Source organism: Biomphalaria glabrata, chromosome 3 (genome assembly GCF_947242115.1).
Source record: "Biomphalaria glabrata chromosome 3, xgBioGlab47.1, whole genome shotgun sequence".
NCBI lineage: Eukaryota > Metazoa > Mollusca > Gastropoda > Planorbidae > Biomphalaria > Biomphalaria glabrata.
The window spans coordinates 26,069,811-26,090,383 of NC_074713.1; the positions used below are offsets into that span (position 1 = coordinate 26,069,811).

A 20,573-nucleotide genomic window follows, 5' to 3' on the forward strand; every position below is an offset into this window, starting at 1 on the left:
GAGCAGATGCCCTAATTATAAGAAACAATTTTTTTTTAGCAAGTCTTTCAAAAGGTTATTGCCAACAGGTAATATTACTTTTAAAAAATGTAGTTAAGGTACGCAGTAATTAAAAACTAAATTTCTGCGTTAACAAATGGTACTTTGCAAGCTTTTTTCAGTGATAAGTCATTGATAATTTCTCTCTCATGGGTACCCTTCACTCGAGGATCTGTAAGATACTTAAGTTAATATGTTTATGTAGGGTGGATACTATTTGGTCACGCTTAGTGGCATCAGTCATATGCTTCACCCAGTATTATTTTCTATGTATGTTTCAATATTGCTAAAAGCATTGTTGATGTGTTTTTACAAAGCCTATATATGTCTGTCTGTCTCATAAAATGTTTAAACATGGTTTTTCTCCCATATCCCATTCTCGGATCAAGTTAAAATTTTGCACAATAATTTATTAAACCTGACAAGAATGGATCAATCTTTTATTGTTGGAGATTATTTTGTTTGATTTCAATATAAGGGGAATAAATGCTACTTAATGAGAGATGTAGATATATATATAAATGGATTTAGTTTTTTTTTTTTTTTTAATTTTGAAAAATTTTCCTGCATCCCTTTCTCAGATCAAGTTGAAATTTTGATTAATTATTCATAGTCTTTAAAAATACATGAATCAATCCTAAAATTAACCAGTTAGTTAATTTTTTAATACTAATTAATTAATTTTGTTTTATATAGAAGAAAGATATACCACTTAATTTTCAGATAAATGGCAGTAATTGGCAGTTACTTTCCTTAGATAAGCTTTTTTTTTTCTAAAAAGTATTCTTTTTTCTAGACTATTGCTTGTTTTGACTTCTTTCCTAGGTGTTTAATATGTTAAGAAGACTTTTGCCACTTTGTTCACTGCAGCTGAGACAAACATCGCTGCTCAACACATGTACACAAAGGTGAGTTAGACACATTAGACAAACATCGCTGCTCAACACATGTACACAAAGGTGAGTTAGACACATTAGACAAACATCGCTGCTCAACACATGTACACAAAGGTGAGTTAGACACACATTAAACAAAAACATTGTAATTGAGTGCATGGTTCATTTTTATATCCCAACACTGTGATAACATATCATTCCTTCAAACTTGTAATGATCTGTTGTTTAGTAGTGTCACATAACATAAAGCAGCTGTTGCACTAATTTTATTTTTAGTTTTCTGCAACCAGCTCCAAAGCAACTTCAAGGTTAATTGTTGACAAGTTCGTGGAACAAGCTTGCGTTCTTGCAACTGAGCAATGTTAATTCCATAAAAGGAGCGAGATTTGTTTGTTTCTAGTTGGTTGTTGCTAAATATAGTATGAGGTAGATAACAAAAGTTTTGGAAAGGACGGGGAATGTCAGTTGTAGTTGTAGTTATGATCTTGAACGAAGATAATTAGCTTGTTTAATTATATTGTACAGTGTGTATATTTTATTAAAGTGATTCCTAGTTCCAGAAGTAAAGCTTTGTATTTATTGTTGAAGGATCTTAGTTGTTTTGAATTGATAGTTTACATTTGAATCTCCAGTATAACACAATCTCATCGTAACATCAAGACATCTTCACTTCTAGCACTCAAATACAAATGATGGTTACAAGTAGAACTACTAATACACTTTATTTTACCAGTACATGTTTAACAATCATTCATGACTAATGTAAAATGTCTTTTAATATTCAATAGGAATGATGTCTTAATGAACATCTACTGTAATGTTTTTTTTTCCTAAAGGTTACTTTACACACCTTCACAATATCATGGCCTGTGGGAACCAAATGATTTGGTAAGTAATGTGGTAATCTTCAAACATGAAAGAAGAGCTTATTATTATTATTACTATCATGAATTTAGCTGACATTTTTCTACAAGGCTCAGGAATTACAATTATGTATATTTCTACATGGCTAATGTCTACAAAAGCACTTGACAACCAATTCCAGTTTCTAACTTGCTTGGGTGGCCATGCAAAACTTCTAAAACCAGGAGCTATAAGTAGTTAGGACTGATTAGCCTAGTTATCAATTCACAAATGATAGAAGCTTATTTTATTTGACACTCTGAATGCCTTGCAATATTTCAGAAGAGTTCTTGGAAAAATTGATGACCATCTTTTCTTCTTTTATCTCCTGCTATTGAATAGTTGTATAATAATTATTTTTTTTGGATCATGTATGCAATGTATAAAGAGGGAAATTGTGTATGAGCAACCCATTTAAGGCTCCTGAATGTGCCTTGAGAAAACTATTAAGGACAGTGGTTCTCAAACTGTGGTCCTGGGGTCTGCAAGAGAGCCAAAGTGGGTCAGCAGAACAAAGCAGGACGTTTTGGGGTGAAGGTCGTTTTGACGCAAGGGACGTTTTGGCGCAAAATACATTATGCACGTTCATTGTATTATTTTTTTTAAAAGAATTATGCATATTTATGTTTTGCATGAGTGTTTGTGTTAAGACATATTTTTCACGTACAGAAGAAGAAATATTTTTGTCTGCTATTTTTGGTATTTAAGTTTGTTATGTAATTATTGTTAAATCTCTAATATTACACAACACCAGGCTGCCATCCATACTTCATACTTAAGAGTGGTCTGCACTAAACTTATCATAAACATAGAGATATCCTTCATGCGAAATTTTGTCTTTTCCTCGCTTCGACTGGACTTTTCCCATTGTTTATATAGAATGCCACATGAAATGGCGAAAGTTTTTCTAGTCTATCAGCGTGCTGAAAAAAATGATCAGTGAATGGACCAAACTACTCAAGCTTATAAAGACGTAGGGGCGAAGAGATTGATAGAGAGGGATAGACTTTGTGCGGCTCTCTGAATTTAAGATTAAGGATTATAAATTCGCACCTAGGGATGTCAAGTGGAGTGCTAGAAACAGATTATTGTCTTACGCATGAGAGAGGGAAGGGGTGGAGGAAAGAGTATATACAAGTCGTGAAATGTGCCCAGAAGAGAGGGGGTGGGATAGGTGTCACAGGTAATGACCAGTCCCAAGGAGAGGATCGCCAGACGCATGACACCAATGACCAGTGCTCGGTGCTGGTCTTGTCTTCATTTGTTCATTCGTCAATGCGAGAAGTGTCACCCTAATCACCCCTACCCAATTTCTCAAAATGTATCTTTTCAAAGTATCTTAGTGTCATGAATTTGTTTCTATCTATTGTCGCCCCTAGTGTTTGTTTACATTGGTGGATTCAAGTCAAAGTTTGTACTGACCACATTCGATGTCTTGATCTTTACTATGTGTGGAGTTATTGTCGTCATTCAGCATAATAAAGCTTTACATGTTAACATGGTTTTTGTTATATGAAAGTATTACACTTATGTCAAATAAAAAGATTGTCTTTTGGAAAGAAATAAAAAAATGTCATCCTGTGCGATTAGCAGAACTCGCATATAAATAAAGGGGAGGGGATAGCATGTCGTTACCATTCATGAATCTGACTAATTATAGGCCTATATTCATGAAATAAGCAAAACCTTTATATTTATAAAAAAAAAAAATTCACTGGACGGTGTTAAAATTCATACTATATATACAATATTATGGTAGTGTGAAATAAATACGCTATAAATACGTTATAAACACTACGTGCTTATTAAATTATCGTCAATTATATTTTGCACCAAAACGTCCCCAGTGCCAAAATGGCGGCACCAAAACATCACGTACTGCCGCAGAAATATGAAAATTTGAAATGAAAAAAATGAAAATACTAAATTAAACCAAAAAATTAAACCAATGTTTGAATAAGGATACCACTAATTCTGGTAACAAAAACATATTTCAAATTTAAATCCTTCATTATGGAACATTATACGTAAGTTGTTGACTGTTTTCCCGTCTTCTTATGTGGTAAAACATGAATTCATTGTCGCCACAAAGAAAAGAAATTGACAAGAAATTTGTGCTAGTTGAGCTGGACAAAAATGCACTTATAAAATGTCATCAACTTCATCATTCATTATTTATTTTATTTTATTTTAAACAAAAGTTATAATCTCAATCAATACTTCAAAATAAATGTTGTGGTTTGTTTTACACTTGTTACTTATATAATATTCATTGATGTAACTTTTCCCCTTAGTAATAATAATAATAATCTTTATTGTCCGTAAGAAAATTTCTCTTACAATTTATGCATTGCACAAAACAAAACATAACTATAAAAAAAAAATATATACATTCACACCAGACTCACTCATAATTTACATGTGAAAAGTTTGTTAATATTTAATAATTTGATTGCTAGGGGAACAAAAGAGTGTTTCTGTCTGTTTCAGTGTCTTGTACGGTATCTCTTTTGTGATGGTAAAATCACAAAATCCTGACCCAAGGGGTGATTTTTTATATCTAGAATCTTTTTAGCTTTTTTTATGGATGTTTGTCTCAAGCAGCTGCCCAAATGGGGTCCGTAGGCAAGATTTGACTATATAATGGTGTCTCAGGGTCAAAAAAGTTGGAGAACCTCTACTCTAGGATACATCCTTTTTGTATTTCAAGATAGAAATAAAAAGTTGTTTTTTTTTAGATTAAAAAAAAAAATACTGACTTAGTCACTTTGCTTTTTTATACCATGATTTTATGTTCAAAAATTTTGTTTTTGGTAGAAACTTGAGCCAGATATACCAGAGTTCAGTGCTCTTCACATCCAAATGAAAGGTTATGACTATGCTGTGCTGGAATCTTACTCTAAATTTATTCACAATGCTATGGACAGCATTTTTAATTTGGACACAGATAGGTCAGTGTTAAAAACCTTTAGTGTAAAATAAGTTTATATAGAAAAACAAAATGTAGAGATAATTGTTGAAGAGCTCAGATAATTATAGCATTAAATTGATTTTGAAAAGATATCTTATTTTCTCAAAGCTTGTTCACATTTAAAAACTTTTTTTTTTCAGCTGGGCCTCTCCAGCCAAAAAAACTGAAGCAAGAACATATCATCCCAGATCAACAACAGTCAATGAAAAATATAACCTGAGTAAATATGACAGAACTGTATTGGTATAATTATTTCTTTTTAAAATTTGATCTTTTAGTCATGTCATTTTGTGTGTGTGTGTGCTTATGTAGCTCATAAAGTCACTTTGAATGACACATTTTATTTAATGCAATGACATATGGTTGTTGAGTCTTGATTGTTTGGCTCTGAGTTCCGATAGATCCAGGCTTGAATCCTGCCTTGTCACTCAATAGATTGAACTCTGGGCTAAGTGATACTATCAAAACCACTCAGTATTGATAAGACCTTGGATATTAATTGAAGACTGTGGTCTTAGTTCTTTCTATACAGCATACATCATAACATTAGAATATTCACTCACTTTTTCTATGGACCTGTAATAGCTCAATCATTTGTAGAGCTGTTTAAAAATAATCTATGGTAACTGATATTAAAAGTTTTAACTTTCAACAAACAGTTGTTTTGTTGTGCATTGTGCAAAGAAAAGCACATCACATATTTTAATTAATATTTTTTTGAGGACAAGTCTAAAACTATGATGATATGATGGAATTGTTTTTAAATTGGTGTAAAATGCTTTTTCATTTGTTTAAATATTTGAAATACTTTTATTTAACTTACTATCAATGTGTAGATTTTGTTTAACATAGTAATGTGCTAAAATTTATTAATCAAATTGTCACCTACTTTAAGCAATTCTTTTTTTTTATTAATCAATGGCAAGTTAAATCTGTTTTAAATTTATTAGTAAAATTTACTGAATAGAGAACTGATCCAATAAAATTTTAAATATCTAATTTCTATATTGTCGTGATAACCTGTCTCGCTATTTCCTCTACTTATAATTGTGGCATTTTTGGCACCTCTAGTCATAACTAAGTAAAAAATGTTAGTTCTTAAAAGTACATCTCTCAATTGTTGTAAGTAGACAAAGCTTTGGGAAAGACTGTCTGACTGTTCAAGAAAAGAAGGGAAGAAGAAAAGCCACTTCTGTCAAGTTTTGATCAAATGTGATAAACACTTTCGGGGTGATTTAATTTTGCTCTTTAACATTTAAAAATGATCAAAGATCCAGGGTAAATGATTCAACATATTCTGTTGCATTTGTAATAGTCTTTGTGAAATAAAATGTCTTTATCATAATGACAAAAAGTTAAACAAAAAGTAATGAATTAATGCAGTCTTAAAATCTATTTTTAAAAGTGACCTGGTTCTCTTCATAATTTTCTATTGAAAGTTATAGAACAAAATCAGAATATGTGTATTTTGAAAATAGTTTTTTTCTCTTAACTTTTAAAAAAAATTCTGTTAAAAGTTTGTTGGGGTTTTTTTTTGTGTTAGATTTCATGTTAACAATTTCTTTTTTATTCTAGGTTGAAAATATCCCAACTATACGAGTTCCTATTTTGTTACAGTTTATTAGAAGAAATAGTCCACCTGGTGTTGAAGTATCATTTAAAGAGGTGAATAGTGTCTACCATAGTAAAAACTTGAGCTTTTAAAGTGATGTAATACAACATTAATCTACCATAGTTGCCTTTGTTCTTCTTTTTCTCTAACAGCCATCTCCAGATGATGAAGAGTTTCGATATGTTCCAGATTATGATGTAATACAACTTAAAGCTGAAAAAGAAGCTATAGCATCAGGGAAATTGAGGAAAAAATAAGAAAGTTGGATCTGATAAAGATTTAGTAATAATATTTTTTAATTAAAAAAATATAATATTTCATAACAACTTGTTTTTTTATTTATATATATATTTATATTCACATAATATATGCACAAATTAATTGAATACATATTTACACAAATAATCCTCTACACAGTCTTGTCATACAAGGTGAAAATGTCAATTCAAAGTTTTTTTATTTTACAAAAAAAATTTCATCAGAGTTGGCATTCTGCCAGGTCACATCATAATTGACACTATAAAATATTGAACAAATTATGAATCATAATATTGGATAATATTGAATATGGCAACCTCTTACAAATAGCGCCTACTGAACAAGGCAAATATCACAATACAATGGAATTTGTATGAATATCACAATCAATTATTGTTCTATTAGGAGTAGTGTTTCATATTTAATCAAATTAAATAGTTTAAAATAAATATGTAAGAGATACTCTGAATGGTATGTGACTTGCTTACTACTGGCTCAGTACTTCAGGAGACAATCTGGCATAATGAATTCAGAAACAACCAGTATCACATTGTTAAGTGATAATTAATTAGGTTTTCAAATGATACCAAAATGATAGACTTTCACTTTTCCTCCCCTCCCAGCTCTCTCTTCTTCTTCATCAACTTCATTATTCAAACCTGATAAATACATGGAAAAACAAACATTAGCTTGCAATACTGTTCAATACATCTGTTAATGAAAAATAAAAGTATTGTGTTTAAGATACAAACATGCACCCTATAGCAGTCCTAACACTTTGAAATGGGCAGTGACTAGCTGTGGTCGACTATTTCATAAAACGGTAATGGTAGAGATCACATGGTATCCCTCCAACCCATCACTGCAAATACCAACTCAGTGAAGTCACCAAGCAAAGAAAGGCACACTTAAATTTTATTTACAGACCCCAGTAGTGAAAATGTGCTAGTGCTGTCTGTTTTGTTGAACTCTTACAAACTGAAGGCAATACTGAGAAATAGGATTTCAATATCATGCTCCTGGTCAGCTTAAAGTGTGCTACTTTGTTTTTTAATTTGAGGATGTATCTGTATGTACATAGGTAACAAGCAACATAAATAAGTCTTTTTTTTTTTAAAGACAATTCCTCCTTTATGACGCAGTGGCTGAGCGGTAAAGCGCTTGGCTACCGAACTGAGGTCCTGGGTTCATATCCTGAAGACTGTTTTTTTTTAATTTGGGCCCTTCTGAGTCCACCCAGCTCTAATGGGTACCTGACATTAGTTGGGGAAAAGTAAAGGTGGTTGGTCATTATGCTGGCCACATGACACCCTCGTTAACCGTGGGCCACAGAAACAGATGACCTTTAGATCATTTGCCCCCATAGATCACAAGATCTGAAAGGAGAACTTTACATTTTACTTGACCTTTATGAAACTGATGACATATTATGCAAGCAATTACTTTGCTTGTAGAAACTAATGAATGGTAGGTTAATAAAAGGAAAATATTCCCCCCACAAAAAAATACCTGGTTATACCCATGTTTAAATCTGCCTAGAATATAGAAAATTCTAGTTTGGTAATCTAGATCCAGGCTTGGAAACATTTAAAGTCAATAGTCTAGACTACAATACTGGATCTAGTTAGAGACATAGTATAGAAGATTCTATTTTGGTCCAGCTAATGATTTTTACACAAGATAATGCACAAAATGTTCCAGAACATCTATTTGTTTATTTAACTCTTTACTAAATGTATGTCAAAAATTTCCACTGACATGTTCAAGATATAGATCTCCAGACCAAATTTAATTTTAAGATGATAATATTTTGAAAAATTTTAATGATGAAGCAAATTAGCTAGTATTTTTTTTCCCAAAAATATACTGGTACATTTACTGTTACATTTCTAGTTTTTGGATAACTGAATATACAGCTGAAAATATGTTTTCACTGTAATGTTTTTTTAGGCTCAACATAGGTGCAATCACTACTTTTAAACGTGACTTTCATTTTCTTAAAGCATATATATGAATGGACATAGTAATAGTTTTTTTTTAACAAGTTGAATAAAGCAGGTCATTTATGTACAAAAAAATTAATGCCAACCAAAAAACATGAAATCACTTCCGTGTTGCCTATGACAAGATCAACGTCTAATTTTTTGACTTAGGACCAGACACAACAGAATGAGACAACATATGTACCGGAAGCTCAAAATTGGATACAGTGAAATCTGCCCATGTGGAGTGTCACCAGAGAATGCTGATCATGTCCTTCAAAACTGCTCTCTTTACCAAGAGGCCCATACAAGACAGTGACCCCAATAGAAAGAAAACTATATGGAGAGCTCAGATTTGAAAACCACTGTGCAGTTCATCTCATTTATTGGTCGTCATCTGAACGCTCCAACATAGAAATGAGAACTTCCATGTTCACTATGCCCAATATAGTAGTAGTCCCAGAGGATCAGACAAATTCCAAAATAAAAAAAAGATTACCAAACATGTCATCAAAGCACCTTATTTTTGTTTGTTTCCCTGATTTGTTTTTAATTAAAAAATATACTATAGTACTTATACTTACTTTGAACACTGTTTATATCTGGTTGGTCTGACAATGCTGCTGTATAGTCACTGATAAGATCTATGTGAATGCCCAAATCTTGGAGGTCAGGAAAATTTCTATATATTAAATACACAAAAATTAAAACAGATTAATCACACTGCTAAGTCATCTAGGTCTTCACATTTGCTTACGTGTGATTTTTCAGGTTGAAGGAAACCCCCCCCCCCCCCCCCCTGGAAAAAAAACATACAAAACTAAGCCTTGAATAAAATAGTTGTAAAATAAAAGTGTTGCAATACTACTATTTTTAAATGTAAAGTAGTACAGTGTATTAAACAAACCTTTCAAATGTAAAGTAGTACAGTGTATTAAACAAACCTTTCATTCAAATGAAGATCATCATTTCTATTTCTTTGACTAGCATCTCTCTGCCAGGGATGATGTCTAGAACTTGGTAGCTGAACGTAGAAGTCATAGTTACAAAACTAAATACCAAAGCTTCAATAAAAAAAATTTTCATGTGCATTACATTTGAAAATACAAAGTTGATCAAACTAGGGTGAGTGAAATTAAGAGACTCAAAAGCCTTTGAACTATAAATAGTGATAACTAAACAGTTAATTCAGTCATTCAATCCTGAAACTAACACTTATACTTAATTTTCTAACTTTTAATCTTCAGTTGCAGACAATTTTTTCATTATAAAATTAATTGAATGCTTTAATATTCCTGATTTGTAATGTTTTTTGTTTGGTGTAATGCACAAATTGTAAGACAAATTTCCGTACGGACAATAAAGATTATTATTATTATTATTATGAAAAGATAGAAATCATTCATTCTCTGGAATCACATTAATTTTATTTTAGGCTGTTTTTTTTTTTTCATCTATTTTCCCACCAGGACTGAATACACTCTAGAGCATATTAATTGAAGACATAATGCCCTCTACACCCTGAGCATTCCCAGCTATTCTATAACAATTGTTTGATTGGCTCTGAGACATGAAATTTTCGGTTTGCCAAAAGTATTTTCTGTGCTGTCCTCAGCATACTTATCATCTCTCTATTATTTTTTTTAGTTTGTAAAAGTGTGTTTACATAGAAGCTACATAACATAACATAACAAGATAGCACTACATAGATGCGAGTAATTCAGTTCCAGGGACTATTATATTTTAAGTCTTTGAAAAACTTATGATTGCTTTTTTATTTAATTAATGATTCAATCATGTGGACTAACAAGAAGTCATTTTTACAGTGTCACACCAAGTCAGTAAAGTAAAATGAGTAGAGAAATGTCAAAACAAATTTTTACATGGACTGGTCAGATGCTGCTATGCTAGCCTATGGGAAGATGTAATTTATTGCTTGCTGGGTAATGCAACATTATCAAGAGCCAAATTTGATATCCAATTTTATATATGTGTGGTCATAGAACTAAGAGTCTGGGTATTAAGACATACAAGGATTAAGTATATGGGATTAGAGAAGATGCAAATTTAGTTAAATACAAGAATTCCCATTAATTTGATTGCCGAATAAACATTAATTTAACTGCAAAATTGAAACTTATTTTAAAAGCTTATCTCAACATGTAATCAACATTTTCAGAATAAGGCTAGCAAAATGTAAAGCATATAGTACTAGAGTGTAAAAATTAGCTGCAGGTCTCTTGAGATGAGAAATAAAAATGTTATGAGAGTGAAATAATCATTTTGTTGTGGCTTCAAGTGGAGGAATCTTGCTGTATTTATACAGAGAAGACTACATAGACTCAGACATGTCACCCACATGCCAGATGGAAGAATTTCTAAGGACATCCTTTATTTTGAGCTTGCAGCAGGAGTCAAATCCAAGGAACACCTAAGACTAACCACAGAGATCTCAGGACTACAGGCATCAAGGAAAGTATGTAGGAGGAAATTGCACAAGATTGGACAGCTACGACTCAAGAGGAAACCAAAACCAGTGGTTTATCTGGGTGCATCCATTGTCTTTCGAGACATAATGAGCCATATAGTGGAATCTTGTAGCAATAGTGGAATCTTGAAGAAATCTAAATTCCTCATTTCCAATGATGTGAATATGACTATAACCTGGTCATATTGGCTCACAAGATTGTTAGCTATTTTGCATTTAAAAGATTTGCGATAATGAAAAAAAATTTATAAAATATTTCACCTGATCAAGAAAACTTTCATTTATCTCATGACTTTGTCTGTGATTGTTTCGGCCATGTGACTGACCAGTGGCTAGTAGAAAGGGATCAACATCAAAAGCATCTAGTGTGTCTGTTTGTAAAGAAATGCTTTTGTTTAGGAAATAATTTAAAAGCAAGCATGAAATGTAGACTTAAGTATGACTAATTTTACTAAACTAATATGTATAAATAAAACAATTCCTAACCAAGACCATTGGACTCAATCTGTTCTGCTCTTTGTTTGGCTACTTCTGCTAGTGCTGCCTCACCTTTATCTGCAGCCATATAGTGAATATCCTTTAAAGAGGAACCAAGATAGTATTTCAATATTTACATCAATGTAACTTTTTATTATGTGTTTTATTTCTTTTTAGCATGATCAACATAATTCTAACCTACCATAAACAAATCCCTAGCACCTATGTCCACTGCCAATAAAAAAGCTTTGTCAAAACGTATGTATCTGAAAACAAAATGAAACAAAAATTTTGGTAAATTAAACAAAATTAACTTTTAAATTAAAAAAAAACTTTCATTTACTGCAATTTAATCTTTAGTTGCTCAACACAAATGAAATTGTACTAGATACATATATATGAAGCTAGAGCAGGGGTTCTCAACCTGTGGGTCGCGACCCCTTTTGGGGTCGATTGACAATTTGCCAGGGTCGCCTAAGACCATGGGGGAGGGGGGGGGGGTTTGCGGCAGAGTGGGGGATTGTAAAAAGGGTCGCCGAGCATAAAAGGTTGAGAACCGCTGAGCTAGAGGGAAAGAAAAATGTGTCTCCTGAAATGTTGCCAGAACTGAGTTGCTTTTTACAATTACTCTTGTATAGTGCGTGTTTAATGTTATAGCATGCTCTGGTCCAAACTCTTTTGTGGCCCTGTGAAGGAAGGGGGTATCTAGCAGTGGATTTCTATGCTGCTTAGTAATAGTAATGAAAGTTTAGAATTACTTAGCTTAAGTAAATAACCCTCAAGCTGACAAACCCATAAGTGAAATAAGAACTGGGATTGCAAAGATTAATAGTTGGGGGTTTTTTTGTTATTAATTTTTTATTTACTTTTTTTTCTCCACATAAATTAAGATTTTTTTTTTCAGGGAAAATGAAATGAAATTGTTAACTTAGATTCTAATTTGACTGACATATTTTAAATAATTGTCCTTACCGAAGTAGGTGGTGAAAAAATCGTCTAGCTAAGTGACTAATAGGTTCTCTGTATTCAAGTATAGTAGCCTCTAGCATTGGTGGCTTGGGTGCATAGAATGTTGCTAGAGCAGCTTCCAACTGAGCTAGGAACAAAACATATTTCAATGTTGGTATTTAAATTGAAAGTAGCTTTTCTTGAAATACCTTATATTAGTACATTTTTATAAAATCTGTATTACAACATTTAAAAAAAAACAGAATTACCTGTAAGGGTTACTCATACTGAACCCACATTGTAATTTTATATCAATTAAATTTTTAATAAATTAAAATTTATTTATAATCTGATACAGGGGTAATTTTCTACCAAAAACTGATAGCCATGAAAAAGTATAATTATTACCAAATTACTATAGTACTTGGAACAACAAATGTGGCATGTTGTAGATTATTTATTGTGAAACTATTTAGTTACATATTTCTAGTGAGTAATAGAGCAGATTTCAAGCTTTACCTTCTCTCTCGGAGTTCAGTGGAATTCTGAGTAAGTGGTTCACAATGGCTGATAAGCAGGCATAGCAAGATTGGCTTTCATTGTCCCAATTCATGCTGCTTAGAAGACGGATAGCCTGTAAAAGAAATAATAATTTTTTTTTTAGATATTTGGAAATGAATTACTGCAACTCTAAGCCAAACAAATGACCAAATCAATCAATGCTTTTGTTTTGTATTTATAATTTTTTTCTAACTAAAAAGACAGGGTCAAATACCTCATCAATTTGTTTATTTTTTATGTATTCCTTAACAATTTCAAGGGTAGAGAATCTCTCCTTGCTCCTGACACCTATATGGAACTGTGCAAGTCCTACTGGGCCTCTGGTGGAAATATAGGATTAATGTTAAAATGAAATCCAATTTTCAAATATAACTGTAAAAAAGAATTACACAATTGGAACACAATAGCTACAGCAGATTAAGCAAAAGGGGCTGAGTTATTTCTATCAAGGCTAGAAAAGAATGATACAAATGCCACAATACAATAGCTAAACAGGGTTAGGAAAACAAAGTTCTTTAGGCCAATAATACCAGAACAGAAGATTAGACAGTAGTGCTAGAATTCTTTCTCTCAAGGCTAAAATGGAATGATACAAGAATACATTCACTTTTCAATGTATTAGAATCTACTTGCTTGACTACTATGGAGTCACGATAGACCCATTTCGGATTAACAAATGGATTAATAGAAATTATTGCTAAAAAAATTATTATGAAATATGTGTAATTACATAAACTGGTACAGGATGTAGTGATAAACACAGTTTATTTTATTTCCTCGCTCTGAAACCAATTCTGTGTATGAAGTGTGTGACAAGAAAGCCAAAGGTTATACAGTAGTCAAAGTAGTTCTGTATATTACTGTATCAGACTTTTAAAATACCAGTATCATACTATTGCAGCCAAGCAATTTATAGCACATCACTGAATAATATTAAATTATTCATACATTTCCTGGAACTATTTTCCACAAATTTCCAAGCATTTATAATTTATTAAAACAGTATTCTAGTTGACCAACTTAAAGTACTGTTTATGGGATGTACAGAACTATTGTAGCGCTATGTTACATAAAACAACAGTCTGCTACAACCCCAGTGGATATGTTGTTGGCATACTTTTGCTTCAAAAGAGGGGTCTTCCTCTCTTCGACAGAAAAGTGTATCACCAATATAGTTTAGAACCACATATAACATTGTTCTGTTTTATTCATTACACTGGCTATCTTTGAAACAGACTAACTTTTTGAACATATTACATTTATTCACTTTTCTTTTGTATTTTTTTATTCATAAAAATATCCTAATTTTGAATTCGTATAAAGCAGAATTTCAGATTACCAAAGTTTGGATTATCAGAACTCCACTGTATCAGAATTTATCAGAATTTAACAAACACAAACTTTATGAATGATCTAAACTGATCAGATTAAAACTTGAGTGTTTTTTTTAATTGTTTTCATAAATTTTTTATGATCAATTAAAATCATAAAACATCATAAATATTTAAATATTTAAAATTCTCAAGAATAAGGAAGGAAAACTTATACTTATAATACTTTAATTTTAACATTTGAAAAAACAAAATTCAATTCCGTAAGCTTTTGAACAGCAATACTGATTATTTCGTTACTTTATTTCATCTATTCCAATCTTCTTTTCTCGAAGCTTGTATGAAGGATAAGAGGGTCCCATCTTTGATGCAATGTTTAGAATTTTACAGAAATATTTCATTTCTAAGAAATATTGAAAATAAATGTCTAAATCTGTATTTTTCCAATGTCACCTGCTGAAAGAAAGAAAGGCAGCCTCCATTGAAGTAGACATCATCTCTGAACTTTGTGGAGAAAATGGGCACCAACTAATTTGTCTCAGTGTAACAGAAGTCCTGAAACAATTGTAGGCCAGAAAACTCATTATTATTAAGCTTTCTTTGGACAAAAAAAGCAACCTAAACATATTTGCTAACTAAATTAAAATATGACAAGAAACTGACTTGAAAAATTTACTGATTCTGAAAAACTTTTCAGGTGAGTGCTCTTCACTAACAAGCTGTATGTCTAAGGATGAAAATCCTCTATCAAAGAGCTGGGGAATTAAAAAAATTATGAATTAACTATAACAATGTTATGCCAAATCAAATATTACTTTATTGATATCAAAGTCTAAAAATATTCAATATATTGTACAATGAGGTGTTTGACATGCAAGAGGAATGTTTCATCATTTGTTTCCTGAACAATTTATTAATATATTAGAATAAGGAGAAAGATACACATATGATAACTCTTGATTTAAAGAAAAACACATTTTTAACCCACGGATTTCCTTTCCCCCCTTGCAAAAAAATCTACTTAGAACAAAAAAGTCTTTAGTAGCCTCTTACAATAAAAGCCACCAGTTGAAAACTGCTGCTCTACGGACAAGGTGCTCCATAAAATATGTGCTCAATATTCTGACTACTTTTATAATAATGACTGTTACCTTTAGTAAATTTGCATGTATATATTAAAACTATGTTATAAAAATATTAAGCTGATGCATTATGTAGCCTTCAAACCTGTATATCAGCTCTAGCACTGACAACCAAAAATATATTTCCAGTAGGATGCCAAGATATACTTGCAGGTGGCTGAAAACAGAAATAATTTTTCCTTATCTTTCTTGACTAAATAATAATAATTGTCAATGCTAAAAAAAACAACATTTCTATTATACATACAATAAATTTTGATTATAGGTCTATATTGAAGTGAGAGCTGCAACATTAATGCAATTCCCTAGTTTGTAGATGAAAAGTTGTTAACAAAAAAATGGTAACTTGAAAATTCTAATTTGAATTAAAAATGTGATGCTTACAATGGCGGCTCTTGTGAAGAGTGTAATCTTCCTGTGTTCATCATATAAAACCTGTCAAGTAGAAAGATATTTTGTGTGTCTATTATTTCAAATTAGACGAACATACTATTTCTTAAATTCCTTTGTTTTATCAAGTGGAACTACTGACCAATGAGGCATCAGAGAGACCCAGCAATAGTTTGTCTTCTTGAGGATTTCTAGCTAAGCATACCACTGTACCTGAAAGGGAGAGAGTGCATTTGTTAGTTTTCCAACCATAGACCATTACTATTGATAGATCAAATCTTTAACAGTTGATTTTATATAACAACTCTAGATCTAAGGATTTCTATTTGATGGATTTAGCTTCTTATAAAAAATTCACATGCAGTACTTGCTTACTTTTTAATGGGATATTTACAACAACTACTGTCTGGATCTGCAGGAAAAATTGTTTAAAAATTCTTTTTTTAATTATAAATTTATAAGAACATGTTATCTATATAATATTTCATCAAAAAATAAGAAACAAAAACATTATTGCAGGATAACATCATTACACTGACTGAACCAAAATTAGCTTATTATTTTTGTATGAATTAATATTTAACATGTCTATAAACAACTTCAAAATAATGAGCCACAACTACTGCTTACACTACTTGTAAAACAAAATAAATAAGAAATACAAACTACCTGTCCTCTTATGACTTCATATGTGCAAGCCCTGACTGTCACCTCACCATGACTACCTAGTTCTTGTTCAATAGTAAATATACGATGAGGCTGTAAGGCACTGTACATGTAATACACACACATATATATATATATATTTTATATAATTCTGTTGATAAAATAATACTTAAAACAGTTTATATGAAATCTCTATTTGGGTGTCAATATACATGAGAATGTATATATACATAAACTTATATAACTAAAGACACATTTATAATTATTGCAAACAAAAGAAAACTATATTGAACAAACAAAAAATGCTGTAAAAAATGACAATATAGACTAATTAGCCAAGCATGTAGTTTGTGTATTTTCTTAACTTAAAAAAAAAACAACAACATTTTCTACATTTTATAGGTTGAACAGCAGAGGAGTTTTTTTTCATAAATTGTAACCAAAATAAACAAGATTTTCAGGACATAAATATATAAAAAAAAAATCATTGAATTAGACGACAGCAGGTAAAAGTAGTTTAATATTAAATTTTGTAGTTTGTTGCACTTCCTTCACATTCTTTTCTTTCTTCCTTCTCCAACGCTAATATGTAAACAATTTTATGAGTTATTTTGTATATTCAACAGTCTCTTAAGACATCAATGGCTCTTCAGCAGATCTGAACCTATCATGTGCTTCACAAATGAAAACCAAAACATCTAAAAAAAAAGTTAGATTCTAATAGATAAATCTTAAATAGAGACATGAATAATTTTATAAATTACCATACCTAAAATGTGCATGGATAGGGTCACACTGTGTTTTGAAATATGTCATAACTTCGATCATTGGTCTGAAATAGTTTACCAAATAGACATTTTTATAAATTTGTTCACATTTTAAAAAAAACAAAACTTTTTTTTTAGCATACATACGAATAAATCTGTACAGTTACCCATTGATGGAGAGTATTGTGATATTAGCCCTTTCTCTGTCACTAGACATTGGGCTCCACGGCCATGCCTCCCCACTTCCAACAGACCACCAAACAAGCATCTGAAGAAAACACATTCAGGAATATAGTTCAAATCTAGAAATACAACTATTGCTTGATTTGTATTGATTGCTGAATTGACTGTAGCTCAGTGAATTTATATTTTATAGAAACTATTTCATTGAATAATTAAGTATAATTTGTGATGTTTATGTTTTGCATGATGATACCAAAAAATAGGTGTAGATCAAAGTAAACAACAAGTTTTGAGTTAGATTTAGATCTTCTGATATAAGCCAGCGACCCCCTTATGAAATAAATTTAATCTGCAAAGCTCTCTCACAACAACAATAATTTCATGATCTTTAACTGGTTTTCAATAGAGTGAGCTCAAGGATTAGCAGGCTAGAAATTGTACCAAGAATTACTGTTACTGTAATTTTGATAAATTCAAATAAAACCACTAACCCACAAAAACTTTTAAAATAATCCACTTAAAAAAAAAAAGAAGCAACTTTTTAAAAGTGGTCTTAAAATTACATTTTATTTAAAATAAATGTTATAAACTTTTCATGAGACTTATAATAATAAAAAAAAAATGAAAATCAACCTGCTTGGGATAAATTAATAATATAATTTTAAGATACCTCCTAATTATGTTCTATTCATAACTGAATGTTATCTCTGAATCAAAGTACAAGTTGTAACAAGTAGAAAAACACTCATTGAAAAAATGTCATTGTCATCACAATGGTTTTGAGTTCCTACTGCTGCCATTCCCTACAATCCTACAGGAGATTTGGGTTAGGAAATAATAATCTTTATTTCTGAAGGAATGTCTAAAACTTAGAAATCTAATCCAAAGCACAATAAAACCAATCTGAGAAGAAAAAAAAAAGGCGGGGGGAAGACTTATTTGTTAAAAAAAACAGGACTGCAACACTATTGTATACTTCAAGCACAGAAATTTGAAAGAAAAAACAAATTATGTCAGAAACCAACATAATTGTTGATAGAGAAAGAGAGCCAGGTAGCAAAACAATTATGACTTAAATGTTACAACTTCAAATATGATGTGACATAAATGTATATAAACTTACCATATCTTGAGCAGTGTTGATTGAAAAACATCTATCTAGCCTCCTACCTTTCGGTCCTGGTATATCCAACTGGATTATCTAAAATGTAGAGAAGGGTAACACAAATAGTCAGCAACAGATAAGCAGATTTTTTTTTTTTTATTTAATGACTTGAAGTTTACAAGACAGTCACATAACTATGTAAAGCTTTGTTTCAATAACAAAAATAAAAGCCCTCATTAAACAAAAAATGTCAAAACAAAATGTAAAGCTAGCTATGTTTATATAACCTTAGGTTCCCAAGATGAAAGTTTATCAAGTCGTTTAGCAGCTTCATTGAGTGGGGGTCTCTTTGTGTCAGCAACAGATAAGCAGATTTTTTTTTTTTATTTAATGACTTGAAGTTTACAAGACAGTCACATAACTATGTAAAGCTTTGTTTCAATAACAAAAATAAAAGCCCTCATTAAACAAAAAATGTCAAAACAAAATGTAAAGCTAGCTATGTTTATATAACCTTAGGTTCCCAAGATGAAAGTTTATCAAGTCGTTTAGCAGCTTCATTGAGTGGGGGTCTCTTTGTGTCAGCAACAGATAAGCAGATTTTTTTTTTTTATTTAATGACTTGAAGTTTACAAGACAGTCACATAACTATGTAAAGCTTTGTTTCAATAACAAAAATAAAAGCCCTCATTAAACAAAAAATGTCAAAACAAAATGTAAAGCTAGCTATGTTTATATAACCTTAGGTTCCCAAGATGAAAGTTTATCAAGTCGTTTAGCAGCTTCATTGAGTGGGGGTCTCTTTGTGTCAGCAACAGATAAGCAGATTTTTTTTTTTTTATTTAATGACTTGAAGTTTACAAGACAGTCACATAACTATGTAAAGCTTTGTTTCAATAACAAAAATAAAAGCCCTCATTAAACAAAAAATGTCAAAACAAAATGTAAAGCTAGCTATGTTTATATAACCTTAGGTTCCCAAGATGAAAGTTTATCAAGTCGTTTAGCAGCTTCATTGAGTGGGGGTCTCTTTGTGAAGTATGCAAAATCAATTTTACTCATGTTATTGTGAGAAGCAATAAAGAATTGATCATTGAGGTAAGCTGAGAAAATATACATATGTACTTAATAAACCAAATTATACACACACAAAAGTAAGCAAGGTTAAACATATATCTTATCTCATAAAATACATACATTATCAAAAAAGAAGATGATTACGTCCTATGTGGTATGCATCTAGTCATGCATGTTAACCAACGACTTAAATTATATTATTATTATATTTTTGTAAACAAAAACCTATCAAGACCTAAATAGAGCTAACATTTAGAAAAATTACAAATACACTGTATAAAACAATATCTCACCATCACAAATTGTTTCACAGCTAAGCTTGGCCACAAATGATTTGTCAATATATATCCTCTCTATATCTCCAGAGTGGCCACTGATAATGATTGTGATGATACAGGCATTGCTTAGCAACAGCTGATGAATGACACAAAGAGTAGGATTATAAAAACAAGAATATTAGCAAACAATCTAGACAGATGTACACATCCTGGTAAAATCTAGGATATTTATTCAGGGTTACAGAAACAAGTTCTCCCAAATGTATTAAAAAATGATGCTATTTAAAAAGAATAAGCCCTTGATGCTCATTTCAAATTTATTTGTATGTATTAAAATCTTCTATGCAATTATGTTTATTTACTCATGACTTATATGCCTATATCTAGATATCAGCTTCCCAGATTAATTTTTAAAAAAAGCACCTGTAGGACTTGTCTATTTCTCCATCGGACATGAACACAGTTGAACTGAGTTATCATTTCCTTTTAGATGAAAAAA

General features: G+C 31.2%; 2 protein-coding genes across 3 annotated transcripts in view; one reads left to right on the top strand and one right to left on the bottom strand.

Moving 5' to 3' along the window:
- On the top strand, nt 1-6,747 carry LOC106057008 (uncharacterized). Its single transcript, XM_056024242.1, has 7 exons — nt 1-68; nt 865-947; nt 1,772-1,823; nt 4,656-4,789; nt 4,950-5,052; nt 6,385-6,474; nt 6,574-6,747. Exons 2-7 carry the CDS (start codon nt 874-876, stop codon nt 6,676-6,678), a joined length of 558 nt encoding a protein of 185 aa, XP_055880217.1. The 5' UTR covers nt 1-68; nt 865-873; the 3' UTR covers nt 6,679-6,747.
- Nucleotides 6,694-20,573, bottom strand: part of LOC106056992 (WD repeat-containing and planar cell polarity effector protein fritz homolog) — a 22,650-nt gene continuing 8,770 nt past the window's right edge. For both annotated transcript variants that reach the window (XM_056024240.1, XM_056024239.1), the window contains exons 5-26: nt 20,498-20,557; nt 20,090-20,210; nt 19,689-19,822; nt 18,738-18,815; nt 17,599-17,699; nt 17,434-17,496; nt 16,668-16,767; nt 16,374-16,410; nt 16,141-16,211; nt 15,993-16,043; nt 15,694-15,765; nt 15,130-15,221; nt 14,920-15,021; nt 13,350-13,455; nt 13,094-13,208; nt 12,599-12,722; nt 11,829-11,892; nt 11,636-11,726; nt 11,411-11,520; nt 9,606-9,685; nt 9,246-9,343; nt 6,694-7,338 (exon numbers count right to left, since the gene is read on the bottom strand). In XM_056024240.1, the coding sequence (XP_055880215.1) occupies nt 7,256-7,338; nt 9,246-9,343; nt 9,606-9,685; nt 11,411-11,520; nt 11,636-11,726; nt 11,829-11,892; nt 12,599-12,722; nt 13,094-13,208; nt 13,350-13,455; nt 14,920-15,021; nt 15,130-15,221; nt 15,694-15,765; nt 15,993-16,043; nt 16,141-16,211; nt 16,374-16,410; nt 16,668-16,767; nt 17,434-17,496; nt 17,599-17,699; nt 18,738-18,815; nt 19,689-19,822; nt 20,090-20,210; nt 20,498-20,557 (1,953 nt within the window). In that variant the 3' untranslated portion in view covers nt 6,694-7,255. The remainder of the gene's footprint in view (nt 7,339-9,245; nt 9,344-9,605; nt 9,686-11,410; nt 11,521-11,635; nt 11,727-11,828; nt 11,893-12,598; nt 12,723-13,093; nt 13,209-13,349; nt 13,456-14,919; nt 15,022-15,129; nt 15,222-15,693; nt 15,766-15,992; nt 16,044-16,140; nt 16,212-16,373; nt 16,411-16,667; nt 16,768-17,433; nt 17,497-17,598; nt 17,700-18,737; nt 18,816-19,688; nt 19,823-20,089; nt 20,211-20,497; nt 20,558-20,573) is intronic.

Coding starts and splice junctions, on each gene's coding strand:
- LOC106057008 (XM_056024242.1), top strand. CDS start 874: ATGTTAAGAAGACTTTTGCCACTTTGTTCACTGCAGCTGAGACAAACA. Junction 4,790..4,949: donor TTTAATTTGGACACAGATAG/GTCAGTGTTAAA, acceptor TTTTTTTTTCAG/CTGGGCCTCTCCAGCCAAAA. Junction 6,475..6,573: donor TTGAAGTATCATTTAAAGAG/GTGAATAGTGTC, acceptor TTTCTCTAACAG/CCATCTCCAGATGATGAAGA.